The 14,690-nt window shown below is 38.1% G+C and overlaps 1 protein-coding gene and 1 long non-coding RNA gene across 2 annotated transcripts; both read left to right on the top strand.

The window, feature by feature from the left end:
* Positions 1-3,319: 3,319 nt before the first annotated feature.
* Positions 3,320-7,007, top strand: LOC135652603 (uncharacterized). The gene is made up of 5 exons (XM_065173655.1): positions 3,320-3,436; positions 4,399-4,422; positions 5,900-5,974; positions 6,478-6,582; positions 6,695-7,007. Exons 2-5 carry the CDS (start codon positions 4,405-4,407, stop codon positions 6,809-6,811), a joined length of 315 nt encoding a protein of 104 aa, XP_065029727.1. The 5' UTR covers positions 3,320-3,436; positions 4,399-4,404; the 3' UTR covers positions 6,812-7,007.
* Positions 7,008-7,783: 776 nt separating this feature from the next.
* Positions 7,784-9,706, top strand: LOC135652650 (uncharacterized). Its single transcript, XR_010502164.1, has 3 exons — positions 7,784-8,013; positions 8,537-8,585; positions 9,471-9,706. It is a non-coding gene; the product is annotated as an uncharacterized LOC135652650 (long non-coding RNA).
* Positions 9,707-14,690: the final 4,984 nt, after the last annotated feature.

Below are 14,690 nucleotides of genomic sequence, written 5' to 3'. Positions count from 1 at the left end.
ATCCCCAGTCAACTAGCAGTAGCATGGAACAAGTGGTGATCCTCGCGAATTATTAGGTGGCTTGTCAACTGTTTCACCACACACTTTTGCAGAAAGGAAATGCTTGATCAGTCATATCTTCTGATGATTGTCTTACAAGGAAACAACACCATTAAGTTGTAGAGCAGAAGAGCTCTTCAGTGTGTCTTCTTCTCCACTCCACTTCAAGTACACCATCGTTGTCAGCAAGCAAAATAATCACCCACAGATGTTGCAAAACTAATGTCTTCCGCAGTATGTTCCTGAACTCGAACATGAGTTTTGCTTCACTAGCATCATTAGACAGGCAGAAGATACATGTGTGTGATATATTGTTCTGTTGTTGCAGGGAAGAGATGTTGGAAGTTGATCAGTTCTAAACCTGTGGATTGATGATTACAGGAACACCCTCTTCCATGTGCTCAGAACCCAATATAAGTGGCGAAGCCTGTTACTTGTTAGTATCAGAAACTCCAAAAACCAAGTTTCCTTTTGGTTACAGTGGGCAAGCCACTTTGACTTGGGGTTTCTCCATACAGCCTGACCACCATGGATGGTGAAACCCTAGGCAACAATTGCCTTCCATTGTGGCACCAAACTAGACTATTAATTGTGTTATTTAAGATGTTCACTGGTCAGTGGAACAAGAACAAATAGATTAAGGCATGGTTTCAAGGCCACCAGCTGGGAGTTAGGAATTTGTAGTCATTGGTTTTCCAAGTTGAACTTGACAGAGTCAATGAGCTGGATGTATCTGTATGTTCTAACACCATGTGGCAAGGTGTTGGAATTCTGAAAGAATAAAGAGCATTAATCAAGACACCAGGTTAGCTTCTGCTGTAGTCAAACAGTAGAGTAGGCTTAAATATGGTCACATAGGTAAGGGAACACCACTAGAAAATACCAATCACTGGGGTTTCCTTTCAGATATTGGCAGGATATGTTAATTTTTTTCTTTCATATAATAATGAAATCATAAATACTTAATGGGACTCAATCTCTGCCATCTTCTACTTGATTCAGAGCAGTCCATTGTAACTTTTGAAGGACCACACTGAACAACAGATAAATTCAATGTGGAACTTTTCATGTTAAACATGAGTTGTTTCACACATGATTTGTTGTTCAGCTTACTTCCAGAACATTCTATAAATGTTAAAAAGTGACAAACAACAAGTTGATGTTTCTCATTTTTTGAATACTCAAGGCAAAATTTTATGAGAAATGCATAAAGAATATGTTTAAAAAGATCATTGAATAGAGGAGATGACTGGTCTGGTAGGTGCTCAAACATTGAAGAACAAGTGAACCCCATCTTTGGGGAGTGTCATGGTTAACATGATCTATTGGTGGTGCTTCTTTCCATTTCTTCTTGCTAGGTCAAAGTCCAACTCCATCCAAATTGATTTGCTCAAATATTTTAGGTCAAGTGTGCTACTATCATGAGGTGATAGAATTTGATGAAATGTTGTACACAATATAATAATCCTCTTGTGTGCTATGGGCATCATACTACATCATTCTTGTGTACTGTGTACATCAAGCCTCATCCTAAATGGATATAATTCAGACCAATTGATATCTAACTTTGACTTTCAGATTTTGATGTGCAAGACTGAACAATACCAAAACCAAGGAGTTTCAATTGATAGTTTGATTCATAGTTTTACTTGGGAATCAATTAAGAACTTTCACCTGAGCAGATGAAAGAATATCCACTGTCCAAATAGTGTTTGTCCACCACAGAAGGCTCAATTGTGAGAGTTATGAAGTATATAGTTGGAAAGCTAAACAAGGTATACACTCAGAAAGAGAACAGGATTCTGAGAAAATGGATTTCAATCTCAACTAGTAAGCAATTGTTTGGTAGCTTCCAGTTTTCTTTTTAATAATAGGAAGCGGTTCCTCTAAGTAATCATGTAATTGTATTGCAATTTAACTATATTTGTACATACATACGTGCATAAACCTAGACTTATGGGGCCATTAAAAGTACACATTAGAGTGATATTAGTAACACCTGGTTTTGTGAACTGCATCCATATTTTTAGCTTGATAATAACCCATAAACAAAATTTATTAGAACGGTATATTTTGAGCCCCGGCCCCGGCCACGTCACAACTAACGCCGCATCACGCCACCGCCAAGTCAACAAGAGGAACACTCCCATGCGCTGTGCTAGGATCCATACCAAGACATTCCTCGGTACATCCCGTCCCGAAAAGCTCGAGACGATGCCGTATGGCACCGTTCCGTGTATTCTAGGACGACGACCGCATAAAGGTACCTCCTCGCCCCTCGAGGATCGACCGTCGTGCCAAACTCACGTACGATCGACCCTCGTACATTAGTATAAAAACCCCTAGCTCGCATCTGGCCAGCGGAAGTGAAAAAATAAATAGAACCAAACATTATCTCACTCATGGAGGGGCCAAAGTCAATAACCATCCGACAAGGACCTTCTATGCAGGAAAGCTACCACCCCCAAGGTGCGATCGTCCCGACCAAGAGACACCAACCAACATCCCGACGCCAGTATCTCGACTCGTGGCTATGATCAATCCTGGCAAGACCGTGCAGACTCAATAGCCACATGAGTCAATTCACCAACAGAACTAAAAACTAACTTCTGCAAACACTTAAAAAATCTCTCTCTTATGCTATAAAAGATTATTCGGATATAGACAACTAAAGGTCAATCAAAATAAAGATCCATACATACAAACATATTTTTTGATCAAAATTCAATAGAAAGGGTAATAATGTTGGGATTATTACATTTCTATGACAGTCCTATATAGTAAATATATTGACTTAAGCTAAATATAAGATTCTTCAAATATTTGGATATTATACAGATGCTCCTTCAAATATTTATTTTTTTTATATGTGTCATTTTATTAGCTTCCTTAACATAAATTCAGATTAACCATTACTACTATGATCATGAATGAGAAATACTAATTATTTAGTACCATTTTCATCAATTAGTTGGTTTTTAATTTTTAAATTATAATGTAAAGAGACGATTATGAAATTTAATAATTAATGAAGATATGTATGCAATATTTTTGAAGGTTATTCATATTGGGTTTGATATATTTGTAAGATTTCAGTTATACTCTTAAGATTATTTAGAGGGATAAATATGAAAAATACTAATTATATATAAATTTGCCCCAAATGTAACGGTCGATCCTTGACCGGTAAATCAACCGGACGAGTTTGGTCAGACGGTCACCGTTAAGCCTTACGTTGAATCGCCCGACATCTTCGGGTTCCAAATAGCGTTACGAAACCGTGTCGGTTTCGGCTTTTATTAAAGCGGCCGAACCCGACTTGGCTCGAACGCGGAGCTCCTGCTGCTTTCTCTAGGGTTTTGTGGGGAAGAGCCGGCGATCGAAGAAGGAACTCGAGGTGCGCTTCGAATCCAAAAACATATGCTTTGCTGCTATGTTTTCCCCCTAAATATTATATCTTTATGTCCCATTAATCTTTTGCAATGCGCTATTGGGAAAAATCATCGTTTTTAGCTGTTATTGCGTTAGGGGTTTAAATGCATTCAGTGTGGTGTTGCATCTGTTTGCTGTGGAGGGCTTAGCGTCGGTTTTTATTATTGGTCAATTATTTTGTTCGTTCTTCTGAGCAATCTTAGATTGTTGATCAGTTTTGCTTATTCCGTGAGATCTGGTTGAGAGTTGTACGAGGACTGGGTATTATTTGTTAAAGGTCAAAGGATCGAATTAGCAGCTTCTAAGCTGCTAAAGATCGTCATTTTTCTTTTCCATAAGGATGCAACATTCGAGCCAAGAATTTGTGGAGATTGAAACAAAAAAAAAAACAAAAAAACTAATGGCCGTATTGATTGTATGCACACTAAAAATTTGTGCTTTATTGATGTGCTTGAGAACATGTATCCTTATTCCTGAAATGGATCTTAGTCAGGATAATCTTATTTCACTAGGAATCTTTGGTTTTCATTAGGATATTAAATGAGATATTGAGCAATATGTTCCTCAATATCGCAAAAATATTTATGTTGCTGACATCATCTGAAGGCCTGCATACATCCCTTTGCCATTTGTTGCCTTTTAGTCCTATATTTATAGCAACTATTAGTCACACATGCACACTTTTTCTTGGCATCTATGCAAGTGACCTTGCAAACGATTTGGATGATAATTTTAACATATTATCACCTTGTATTGATGATAGTATGTTATTTGTAGGAATATCTCTTTACGTTAAGTTACCTTTGCATACTACTGCTGAATTACCATATTCATTGGTCATCTATGCTTTTTTCTCTCATTATAATAATGCAAAGTATTAGTTAATCTTTTTCTGTTAGTTCTTATTCTTCCTGTTTCATTTTGCAGTGGCTAATGGAGGATGACACTACTGTAAGTTGTCTAGTACCCTGTTTCTGGTATTTTATCTATCGAAATAAGATGCTTCTGATCTATTCTTTTTAATATCAACATTTTGATAGATAACTTTGGCATGGAAGGAGCCTGAAATGTCATCAAATTATCTCATTTAAGGCTTGTTCAAAGTTAGATGCGGTTAAGACATGCAATTGCAATTTAATGATTCCTGCTCATTTTGTTTGAAGGCATCCAAAAATTAAGATGGGCATTGCTAATCATCAGGCTATCCTAAAACAATAGTAATAACTACGATACTTTAAAGGGACAAATGTTGTTTCCTTTTTTTTAATGACAAATTCCAAATTTCAGAATATTTTAATATTTCCTAAGCATGATCTGGGTCAATTTGCATATGTACTTGGAGATTATTTATCTTGTGAATATTTATAATTTACTTTCATCGAATTACATATGGATTATAAAGCAGAGTGTTTATTACTCCAATATGATTGACTTTGATTTATGTATTTTAGAATTTTGGATGTCTGGCTTCAAATTCAGTAGGTTGAATATGTTAACAAGCTCATATGTTTCTTGTGTTCTTGTATTTTCTAGTACTAGTGTATGCTCATCCAGATACTTGGTTCTGAGTGAATTTATTGGCAATTTCTGTTCTTGATGGAAACATTGGTAATTTATTGGTAATTTTTGTTCTTGTATTTTCTAGTACTAGTGTGTACTCATCCATATGCTTGGTTCAGAGTGAATTTATTTGTGATTTGTGCTCTTGATGGAAACATTCAGAAAGTTGCATATTGAGATTAATATAGAGGTACCACAAGTTTTCTTTTTTTTTTTTCAATGTAATTAGACTGGGATCTTGTTGTCGATGCTTTTGACATCTCTGCTCACTTGAATGAGAAGGTTTCAACAGTGCTAGGTCTGGCAGTATGTTTTGTGGTTCATTTGCTGGATTTTTCTGTTGTTTAACCTTGTACAAAATGAGTGTGATGCAGGGAATTCAGAAGGTAAAGAATAGCTTTTAGTCAAATATATAGCACGAAGCTTGTTGATCCATTGATATAAGTTATTTGGTGTTTTGAGTATCACCTTCCTTCATCTTTTTGATTAAACAAATCAGCTTAGGATATAATCAAAAAGTTAATATGGTTAAAAAACATGAAAGAACTAAATAGTGATATTGACTTTCTAAGTCTCTTATTGACCATCATTTCTGCTTGTATTTGATCATTAAGTTCTATTAGCCTCATCCACTGGATGCTGAAATTGATAACCTTCGTTGCATGATCTTCCATTAGTAGTTTCTACATGTTAAAACAATAGTTTCAAGAACTTATTAAATCTGGTGTTCATCGATCAAAGATGAAGTCTTGAACTTTGTTTGTTATTACTGCAAGGCCACTGTATCATGTCGGTGATGATGCTATTTATAGTGAATTTACCGCTTTTACTGACAAAGACAAGTTTAACATGTGCAACTTATGTTCAGGCCAAGAAAGAAGAAGAGGAATTCAATACAGGGCCTCTCTCTGTTCTGATGATGAGTGTCAAAAACAATACACAGGTATGAGGAGTCTGACATGTTCTAGAATGTTGATGCTAAGGGAATAAATTATATCAATTGATATAATTGACTTGCAATGGTGTATCTTGGTTCCTTTATTTCGTGGATTAGACATTTAAATGGATGCATAACTAATTTACGTTTCTACATTATCACAATATTAAACGGAGAGAAGATAGTTTGTCCCTGATATTTTTACAGCATAATTTTGCTGGATAAAGTCTGATTTGCAGAAAATGTTGGTAAATGTCAGGTCATGTCATTTAGCTCCATTTTATTTGATGGAAGAAATAACTCTGTTTGGAAGCCTTGCTTTGATTGTTCATAAAAGAAATTGAAATGTTGATTTTATATATTTTTCTTGGTGTTTTGTTTTATGAAAGTTATGGTAACAAAACATCTTTTGGTTGGCATAGAACTATTCTGAAGAACAACTTTGTCTTTTCATGATTTATCTAGTTACTGAGCAATTCAAGAGTGTTGCTGAAACTTTTCTGCAACAGGTGCTTATCAATTGCAGGAACAACAAGAAGCTACTTGGCCGTGTGAGAGCATTTGATCGGCACTGTAACATGGTCCTCGAAAATGTTAGGGAGATGTGGACTGAGGTAAGCTGACTACATTCTTTCACCAGTCATCTCTTTCCATAGTTTCTAATGGAACTTTGTTCTCGTTGCAGATTTTCCATAGTTTCTAATGAGACTTTTGTTGTCGTTGCAGATACCCAAGACCGGCAAGGGAAAGAAGAAAGCGCTTCCGGTCAACAAGGATCGATTCATCAGTAAGATGTTCCTGCGAGGGGACTCCGTCATCATTGTGCTCAGAAATCCCAAGTAGGGATCAGATGTCGGATGTGGGAATGGCTTGCCATATAGTCTATGCATCGGATGACCATATATGTTGAGCTAAACTTCATTGTTGTCGGACAAACATGAGCGGTGTATGATTTGCATGAAATGATGTCTGAACCATTGGAATGTTCCATGTCAAGATGATCTATTATGGTGCAGATTGTTATTATTGATGATGGACAGATCTGAGTGATATGGATGCTGGTGGTTGATTCTTTGAAGTTGGAATGCTTCCTATGGTCACATGGACAGTCATGGTCAGGTTGTCATGTGTTATATTAGAACATCACATGGTGGCAACATGTCATCCATCATCAGTTTTATTTTGTAGTGAACAATGACAATGGATTCAATATGCTTTGCTCACCATGAGAGAAGGAAACCATGTGGCACGTATCTTATAGTCAATGAATTGATGAGTATATGCATACATATCTAGAGAGAGACGAAATGGTCTAGCTGTCGGCCCTCATAGTAAATGTGATCCATCTGGCCTTTTGAAATCGAAGTCTGAAGATGCATAATTAGGAAGAACAAGATATAAGCAACAGTCGAAGTTGACGAAGCTCCATGCATGATCAATCTCAAAGTCAACCTCTCGAATTAATAGCAACAGCCGTAACATTTAAGGGATAACAGACCAACAGTGCTGAGATTATTAATGTTGCAGTCATGTAGGAAGATGCAGGTCACCTACATCCATCCTGATAGGAACTCGGGCAAAAAGAGTGCTCTAATGGCATAATGTTCAGATTCGCAATATGTGGTTGCATTTATGTAGGGATACATATGAACAATGTTCTAAGTCAACAAGTTAGATTTGGGTCTCTGTTAATCCAAATTGGCTGACACTAACTTTTAATGTCTCGCTTGACCACTCGAGCTGACTTTTGACGAGTGAGGGAAGCGTAGAGCTGACATTTGAAGCCATTATTCTCAAAGTCGTCTTTGCACCCACACTTGATTTCTCAAAGCACGTCATAACACAATTTGCAGACGAAGAAGTTTCTGCTCTATATAAGCATCATATCCACTCTTTAGATGCCAGAAGAGCAGGGAAGAGAAGAAGAAGAAGAAGAAGAAGAAGAAAAAGAGAGAGAGAGATGAATTGGATTAGCAGGAAAGTTTTCCTTTACAAGGTGACGTTCGGATTGTATGTGCTCGAGTGGTGGGAGCAGTGCCTCTTCAGTATCCTTTTTCATCATCTCTTAAGGTTTTAGTAGTAGCAGTTCTTCCAGGTTTGGGTGCTGATACAAATAGTTGTTTGTGGATTACAGTTCTCTCTGTCTAATATATGTTTAAGGGACGGATGTGGACAACAAGCAGCTCAATTATTAGTCTAATGATCGAATCTGAAGAGAGAAAACATGCAGAGATGATCACGTATATATAATATGCATAAGAAGAAAAGAAAGATCATATCATGCTTGTTTATTTTGGAGATCATTACATGAGCTAAGGATTTGTGCTTTGCTTTTCAATAGCCTATCGATCGATTCTACAAATCTCCTCTTCTTTTTTCCTTGTCATACTAAAAAAAACAAAAGTGTTTGACCATTCGGCCATAACTAAATTCATTTTAGCTCTTTTTTTTCTTCTTCTTCTTGACTTATTTTCAAATTTAATTCTTACTTTATTTTTTTTATTTTGAGTTTCTTTTAGCTTGTTTCTTGTTTTACATATGATCATGGACTTTCTTGACTCCAGTTAGACTTATTTCTCCTGTTTCTGGTTTGGATCATTTTTCAACTTACTTCCAGGTAAATTTTCTTCTCTCCTATTTCCTCTTGGGCAAGTTTCATGTATGTATGTTTAATTTTCTTCCTAAAATTATTGCATTATGATCTTGAGATAATTGCCAAGCCATTATTAAGAATATGCATTTATATGTTTAAGGGGGATTTCATTATTTCACCACTAAAGTGTGCTAATACTTATCTTTAGATAAGTATGTAAACATTAAGAATCTAAAAATATACTTCAAATTTCTTGTTTAAATTCGCATGTGAATGTTCTTCCTCAAATTTTTTTGAAAGATTTTTTTATAATATCACAATATCCCATAAAGTCATATATATGTCTCTTCTGACATATTGGATTGGTTAGTGTATTATTACATAATTGTTAAGTCTCATATTAATGTAATGGAGATTTCTTTATATTTTTGTAAAAGAAAGTTCATAAGATCCGATTTGGTAAAATAGCTAAATTTAAGTTTGATATTTTTCTCTTCTTATTTTTGAGAGAGATAATTATTATTATTATTTTTACTTCATTTGCTACTGAGCACTTGTTCAACCTCTTTATCATATTCTACATGCTTGTTCATACCTGGAGTTTGTCAGTGTTCTACCAACTGACAGAATGATTCCTTGAAGGAAAGCAGACAAGATTTGTCATGTGGCAATTTCACCTGCAGACAATTGTTCCTCATCATTAGTTCACTAAATGATCTAGAATAACCTTCTCAGAAACAATCTCCAGAAATGAGTAGCTACTTTAGTACTTGGCATATGCTCTGGATTTTGGCATGATGTTTGTTTAAAGCTAGAAGAAACATTTCTATTCCAAGCTCACCAAAGTTTCTTTGCTCTTCATGTCCTCAGCTCACTTTATCCAGTGTGTTCATTGTCTGCCTTTTCCAGTTGTTTGAGGTCAACATTCTTTGTTGGTGGAAGCTCTGCAATCATAGGGATGTTGATCTCTTAAAGATGGTGGAATTGGAGCAAAAGCAAAAAGGAGGTGCTGCTGCTGCTGCTTGCAAACCATGTGATGATGTGTCCATAAGACTTTTGGATTGGAGCTTTTATGTAAATCATCTATTTCAAATAAGAATTTAGATTGTGCCTCAGCTATATTTCTATTAAAGAATTCTACAGATTTGGAGATTATTGATTTGGATCAGAATTGTCAGAACTCTGAAAACAACATACTAAATTTCAGTCACTTTCAACCAACAAACAAATTTGTTTTCCCTTTAATTTCAGGATGGGCAAAATAGAAAGCTTGCAATCTTCTGATTCATGCTTTCTATTTTGTCTTGTTGAACTATGTTGCTCAATGATCCATGCTCAGGAAAACCCTCCCTTTCCCTACCACAGCAACTTTGTTTGACCTTGCATTTGATTCCTGGAAGTAATCCAATGCACTACTGCAGGATTAGTCCTACAGATGAACATTGCAGTAAGACTCGAAGGTTGATCTTAAACGATCCCACACACATATTGATAACAGAGAGATTTTCTCTGATAAAAGAGAGATATTCTCAACTGCATAGCAGATGAGATTTCCTCAACTGCATGAGGAAATCTCTCTGCTCAGTTAAAGAAATATCCTCTTTCACTATGTATAAATAGACTTCACATGATACTACTTGAAGTGTGTCTTTTTGCTTTATCCTTATAATCTCATTCTTCATTCTCTCATTTGGTATCAGAGCGGCGTTCTCCTCTTTGAGTCTTTCAACCTCACCCATCAGCTTCACGTCAGGCCATGGAAGCTACTGCTGCATCATCATCAAACCACTACAGTCATCCACCTCTCACTTCCCACCTTTCATCGCCGCCAACGCCCCATCACCGACCCTCTGCTTCAGATCTGCTCTGCTTCCGCGCGCTGGTCTATCGACCAGCTCCTGGCCTTCTCCCTCCAATGCCTCTACCACCGCTGTCCTCGACTCCGGCAACATTATCCTCGCTGCTTCTGAGAGGACCTTCTGGGTGCAGGCCTCCCAGCAGCCAGCATCTTGCTCTGCCTTCGCAGAGACAAGCAGCCTTCGATAACTTTCCACGCTGCTGCCTCGTTGCCAAGATTCCTCACTGCTGATCTATTGCACACAGATCTGTAGCTGTCTTGCACAAAACTGATCACGCCATTGGCTACATCACTGCCCAGAGTCCTTCCTATAGAACTGCTGTATAGAAATCTACAGCTTTACACCATCTTGCATAGGTCTTTTCCTTCAACGAAGACCTTATTCTTTCACAGATCTTATTTGCCACCACCTCAGGTGACATTGATCTATATCAACACTTCTTTCTCCCTGATCATATCTTTCATATGTCATCATCATCTACCTCTGATGCTCCCATTACTGTTCCCGCAGGGAACCATAGTACCTTCCCACATACAAGCCTTATCTTCATAAATGCAGCAGCCCTCATCCCCTTCAAATTATCCAACAGTGGTAACTACGCGGTGTGCTCAATTTTCTAATCTACTATTTGGCTATGATCTTCTAGGCTATGTTGATGGCTCTCTTCGTTGTCCACCGGCGATGCTCAACATCCCAGGCGCATCCAATCCAGTACCAAATCTGGATCACAAACTATGGTTACGCCAGGATCGCCTCATCCTTCAAGCAATTCAAGCCTCGGTCGCTGGATCCCTTGCCCCACTCATTTCTTCATGTGACACTACTGCCGAAGCTTGGTGCAAGTTGCAAACCACTTTGGTCAATCGTTCTCGCACTCGCATACTTAGTCTCCTATCCAGCCTCATGAAGATAAAGCAAGAGGGAAGTAATATTACTGATTATCTACATAACATAAAGGTTATCATCGATAACTTGGCCTTGGTAGGTCATTCCCTCAGTAATGAAGAAGTTACTGTTCATATCCTCAATGGCCTCGGAGACGAGTACAAGGAATTGGCAGCAGTAATACGGGCGCGTGATTCACCAATCACATTCGAAGAACTTTTTGACAAGTTGATTGACTTTGAGATATATCTCAAGCACAAGGACAAACCGCCAGGACCATCCATCACAGCTCAAGTCACTCAAAAAAGGAAGGGCAATTCGTATAACAAGATTGTCAACAAAGGTTTGACCAAGACACCAACTATTCCTCCTCCTCATCCTCAACATTCCAATCACAACAACCAAGGTGGCTCCTTCAATCATCCGCAGTCCTGGCGCCCTCACAACCCAAACCAACAAAGAATTATTTGCCAACTATGTGCTAAAGTCGATCACTCTGGAAAGGTCTGTCGATCTCGACCCAGACTTCCTGCTCAATCACATTGGCCTCAAGCAAATCTCACGACTACTCCAATGACTAGTAATCATAATTGGATTGTGGACTCTGGCGCATCCCACCATATCACCTCAGATCTTTAGAACTTGTCCATCCACAACAACTATAGTGGCACTAAGGACATCATCATCGGTGACGGTAAAGGAATTCCTATTACTCATACGGGTTCTACACTGCTTAATTCACCTACCACAACCTTTACACTCGATGATGTTTTATGTGCACCTTACATTAAACGAAATCTCATTTCCGTTTCTCAATTTTGCAAACAAAATAATACCTCCATTGAATTCTTTCCTAACTCTTTTCTTGTTAAGGATTTGAGCACGGGGGCATATTGGTCCAAGGCCAGAGTAAGGACAATGTTTATGAATGGCCGTCACTTCCACAAATAAAACAGCCCACTGCTTATTCCTTCGTTGCAGCTTCAATCGATGTGTGGCATCGTCGTCTCGGTCATCCCTCTCTCCCTATCCAAAATAAATTACTTTCTCGTTATTCTCTTCCTACTCTTACAAATAATAGGGTTGTCACTTATTGTGATGCTTGTCTTCATAATAAAAGTCATAGACTTCCTTTCAGTGTTTCCTCTATATCATGTTCTAAACCATTTGAAATTATTTATACTAATGTTTGGGGCCCTGCTCCTGTCACTTCTTTTGACAAGTTTAGCTTTTATGTTATTTTTGTCGACTATTTTACTAAATACACATGGCTATATCCTCTTCGTCATAAATCAGAAGTTTCAAAAGTCTTCACCAACTTTAAAAAGCTGGTTGAAAACTTTTTTCAGTCTACTCTGATGGTGGAGGTGAATTTCAAGCCCTTACATCCTACCTCTCAACCTGTGGCATCCAACACCTTAAGTCACCCCCACACACTCCTCAACTAGTTGGCTCTGCTGAACGTAAACATCAACATATTGTAGAAACTGGTCTCACACTTCTACATCAAGCCTCCATGCCACCAACTTTTTGGTCTATCGCCTTTCAAACTGCTGTCTACCTTATTAATCGTTTGCTCACTCTAGTTCTTCAATACCAGTCTCCATTTGAAAAACTATTTTCCAAATCCCTAAACATTCAAAAACTCAGAATATTTGGTTGTTTATGTTATCCGTGGCTACGTCCCTATGCCCCACACAAGTTAGTGCCAAGATTTAAAGCTTGCATCTTCATAGGATATTCTTTTGAGCATAATGTCTTTCGGTGCTATGAACCACAATCTCAAAAAGTCTTTATTTCACTACATGTTGTTTTTGTTGAATCTGCTTTTCCATTTCAACACCATGAATCTCCTACCATTCATACCACTCCGACAAATATTCATTCCTGGAGTATACATTCGATCCCCTCAAACGAACCTCCTCCTACACCATCCAGTCCTATTGTTGAAGATCCACACTCTTTTGTTCTCCCGGTTCAACAACTCTCCACTCCCCCCATTCCTTCTCCCCTTCCTTCTTCACAAGTCTCCCCTACCACTGAAGTCGTATCCTCAGAAACACAACAACTTTCTTTACCTAGTGCCATCGATGTATCTCAACCTCTCTTGCATCCTGTCGATGCCTCTCCACCACTCTTACCAATAACACAACCTGCAGTTCCTAGCCATCCAATGACAACACGCTCAAAAAGTGGTATCTTTAAACCACGTCAGGTTCTCGACCTCCATACTATCACCAATTCTTCTCTTGAGACCAGTGAGCCCACCACAATTACTCAAGCACAAAAATCTTCACATTGGCGTCAAGCTATGTGTGAAGAATATGATGCTCTTCTACGTAACTCCACATAGACTCTTGTACCTTCTCATCCTGCACAAAATATCATCGGGTGTAAATGGGTATTCCGAATTAAGCGAAACCCCGACGGGTCCGTTGCTCGATATAAAACACGATTAGTAGCCAAAGGGTTTTATCAACGACCTGGAGTTAATTTTACAAAGACTTTTAGTCCTGTCGTTAAACCCACAACAATTCGGCTTATTCTAAGTTTGGCCATCTCCAGAGGTTGGAACTTACGACAACTGGACGTTAACAATGCCTTTTTACAGGGGACTCTAACTGAAGATGTCTTTATGTAGCAACCCCCTGGCTTTGTTCATCACCAGTATCCGAGACATGTTTGCAAATTACAAAAAGCTATTTATGGTCTCCGTCAAGCTCCCAGAGCTTGGTATACTGAACTTGGATCGTTTCTGATATCAATTGGCTTCATCAACTCCAAGTCTGACACCTCTTTATTCCTCCGACAACATCATGGCAATACAATATATCTTCTAGTTTATGTAGATGATATTATTGTTACAGACAATGATCCCTTGGAGGTTCAGACATTTTTAAATCAATTGGCTGATCGATTCTCCCTCAAAGACTTAGGACCATTGAGCTACTTTCTGGGAATGGAAGTAACATTTACATCCTTCGGTCTCTTCCTCTCTCAAAGAAAGTATATTCAAGACTTATTATCAAAGACAAATATGCAGGATGCGAAAGTAGTTGCTACTCCTCTCTCTACTGGTGAATCACTCAAATTATGTGATGGCAGCTCTACCACGGACTCAACTCAATACCGGCAAGTACTTGACTTCTTACAATACTTGGCTCTCACCCGTCCAGATATCTCATTTGCAGTCAATAAATTGTCTCAATACATGCACCAACCTTCTGCTATACATTGGTCTGCAGTTAAACGAATTTTATGATATCTTAAAGGGACCCTTAATCATGGTCTCTTTCTCCGCAAAACCACTCAACTTCATCTCTATGCCTTTGCTGATGCTGATTGGGCGGGAAACTTTGATGATAGAACCTCCACATCAGGGTAT

The sequence above is a fragment of the Musa acuminata genome, chromosome BXJ3-11 (assembly GCF_036884655.1).
Source record: "Musa acuminata AAA Group cultivar baxijiao chromosome BXJ3-11, Cavendish_Baxijiao_AAA, whole genome shotgun sequence".
Lineage (NCBI taxonomy): Eukaryota > Viridiplantae > Streptophyta > Magnoliopsida > Zingiberales > Musaceae > Musa > Musa acuminata.
The sequence above is the reverse complement of the archived record's forward strand: the minus strand, read 5'-3'. Positions and strand labels throughout refer to the sequence as shown.

What these genes read in the sequence shown, in the direction of transcription:
- LOC135652603 (XM_065173655.1), top strand. An exon ending in GTGTCAAAAACAATACACAG is followed by an intron (nt 5,975 to 6,477) that starts GTATGAGGAGTC and finishes TTTCTGCAACAG; the next exon opens with GTGCTTATCAATTGCAGGAA. An exon ending in TTAGGGAGATGTGGACTGAG is followed by an intron (nt 6,583 to 6,694) that starts GTAAGCTGACTA and finishes TTGTCGTTGCAG; the next exon opens with ATACCCAAGACCGGCAAGGG.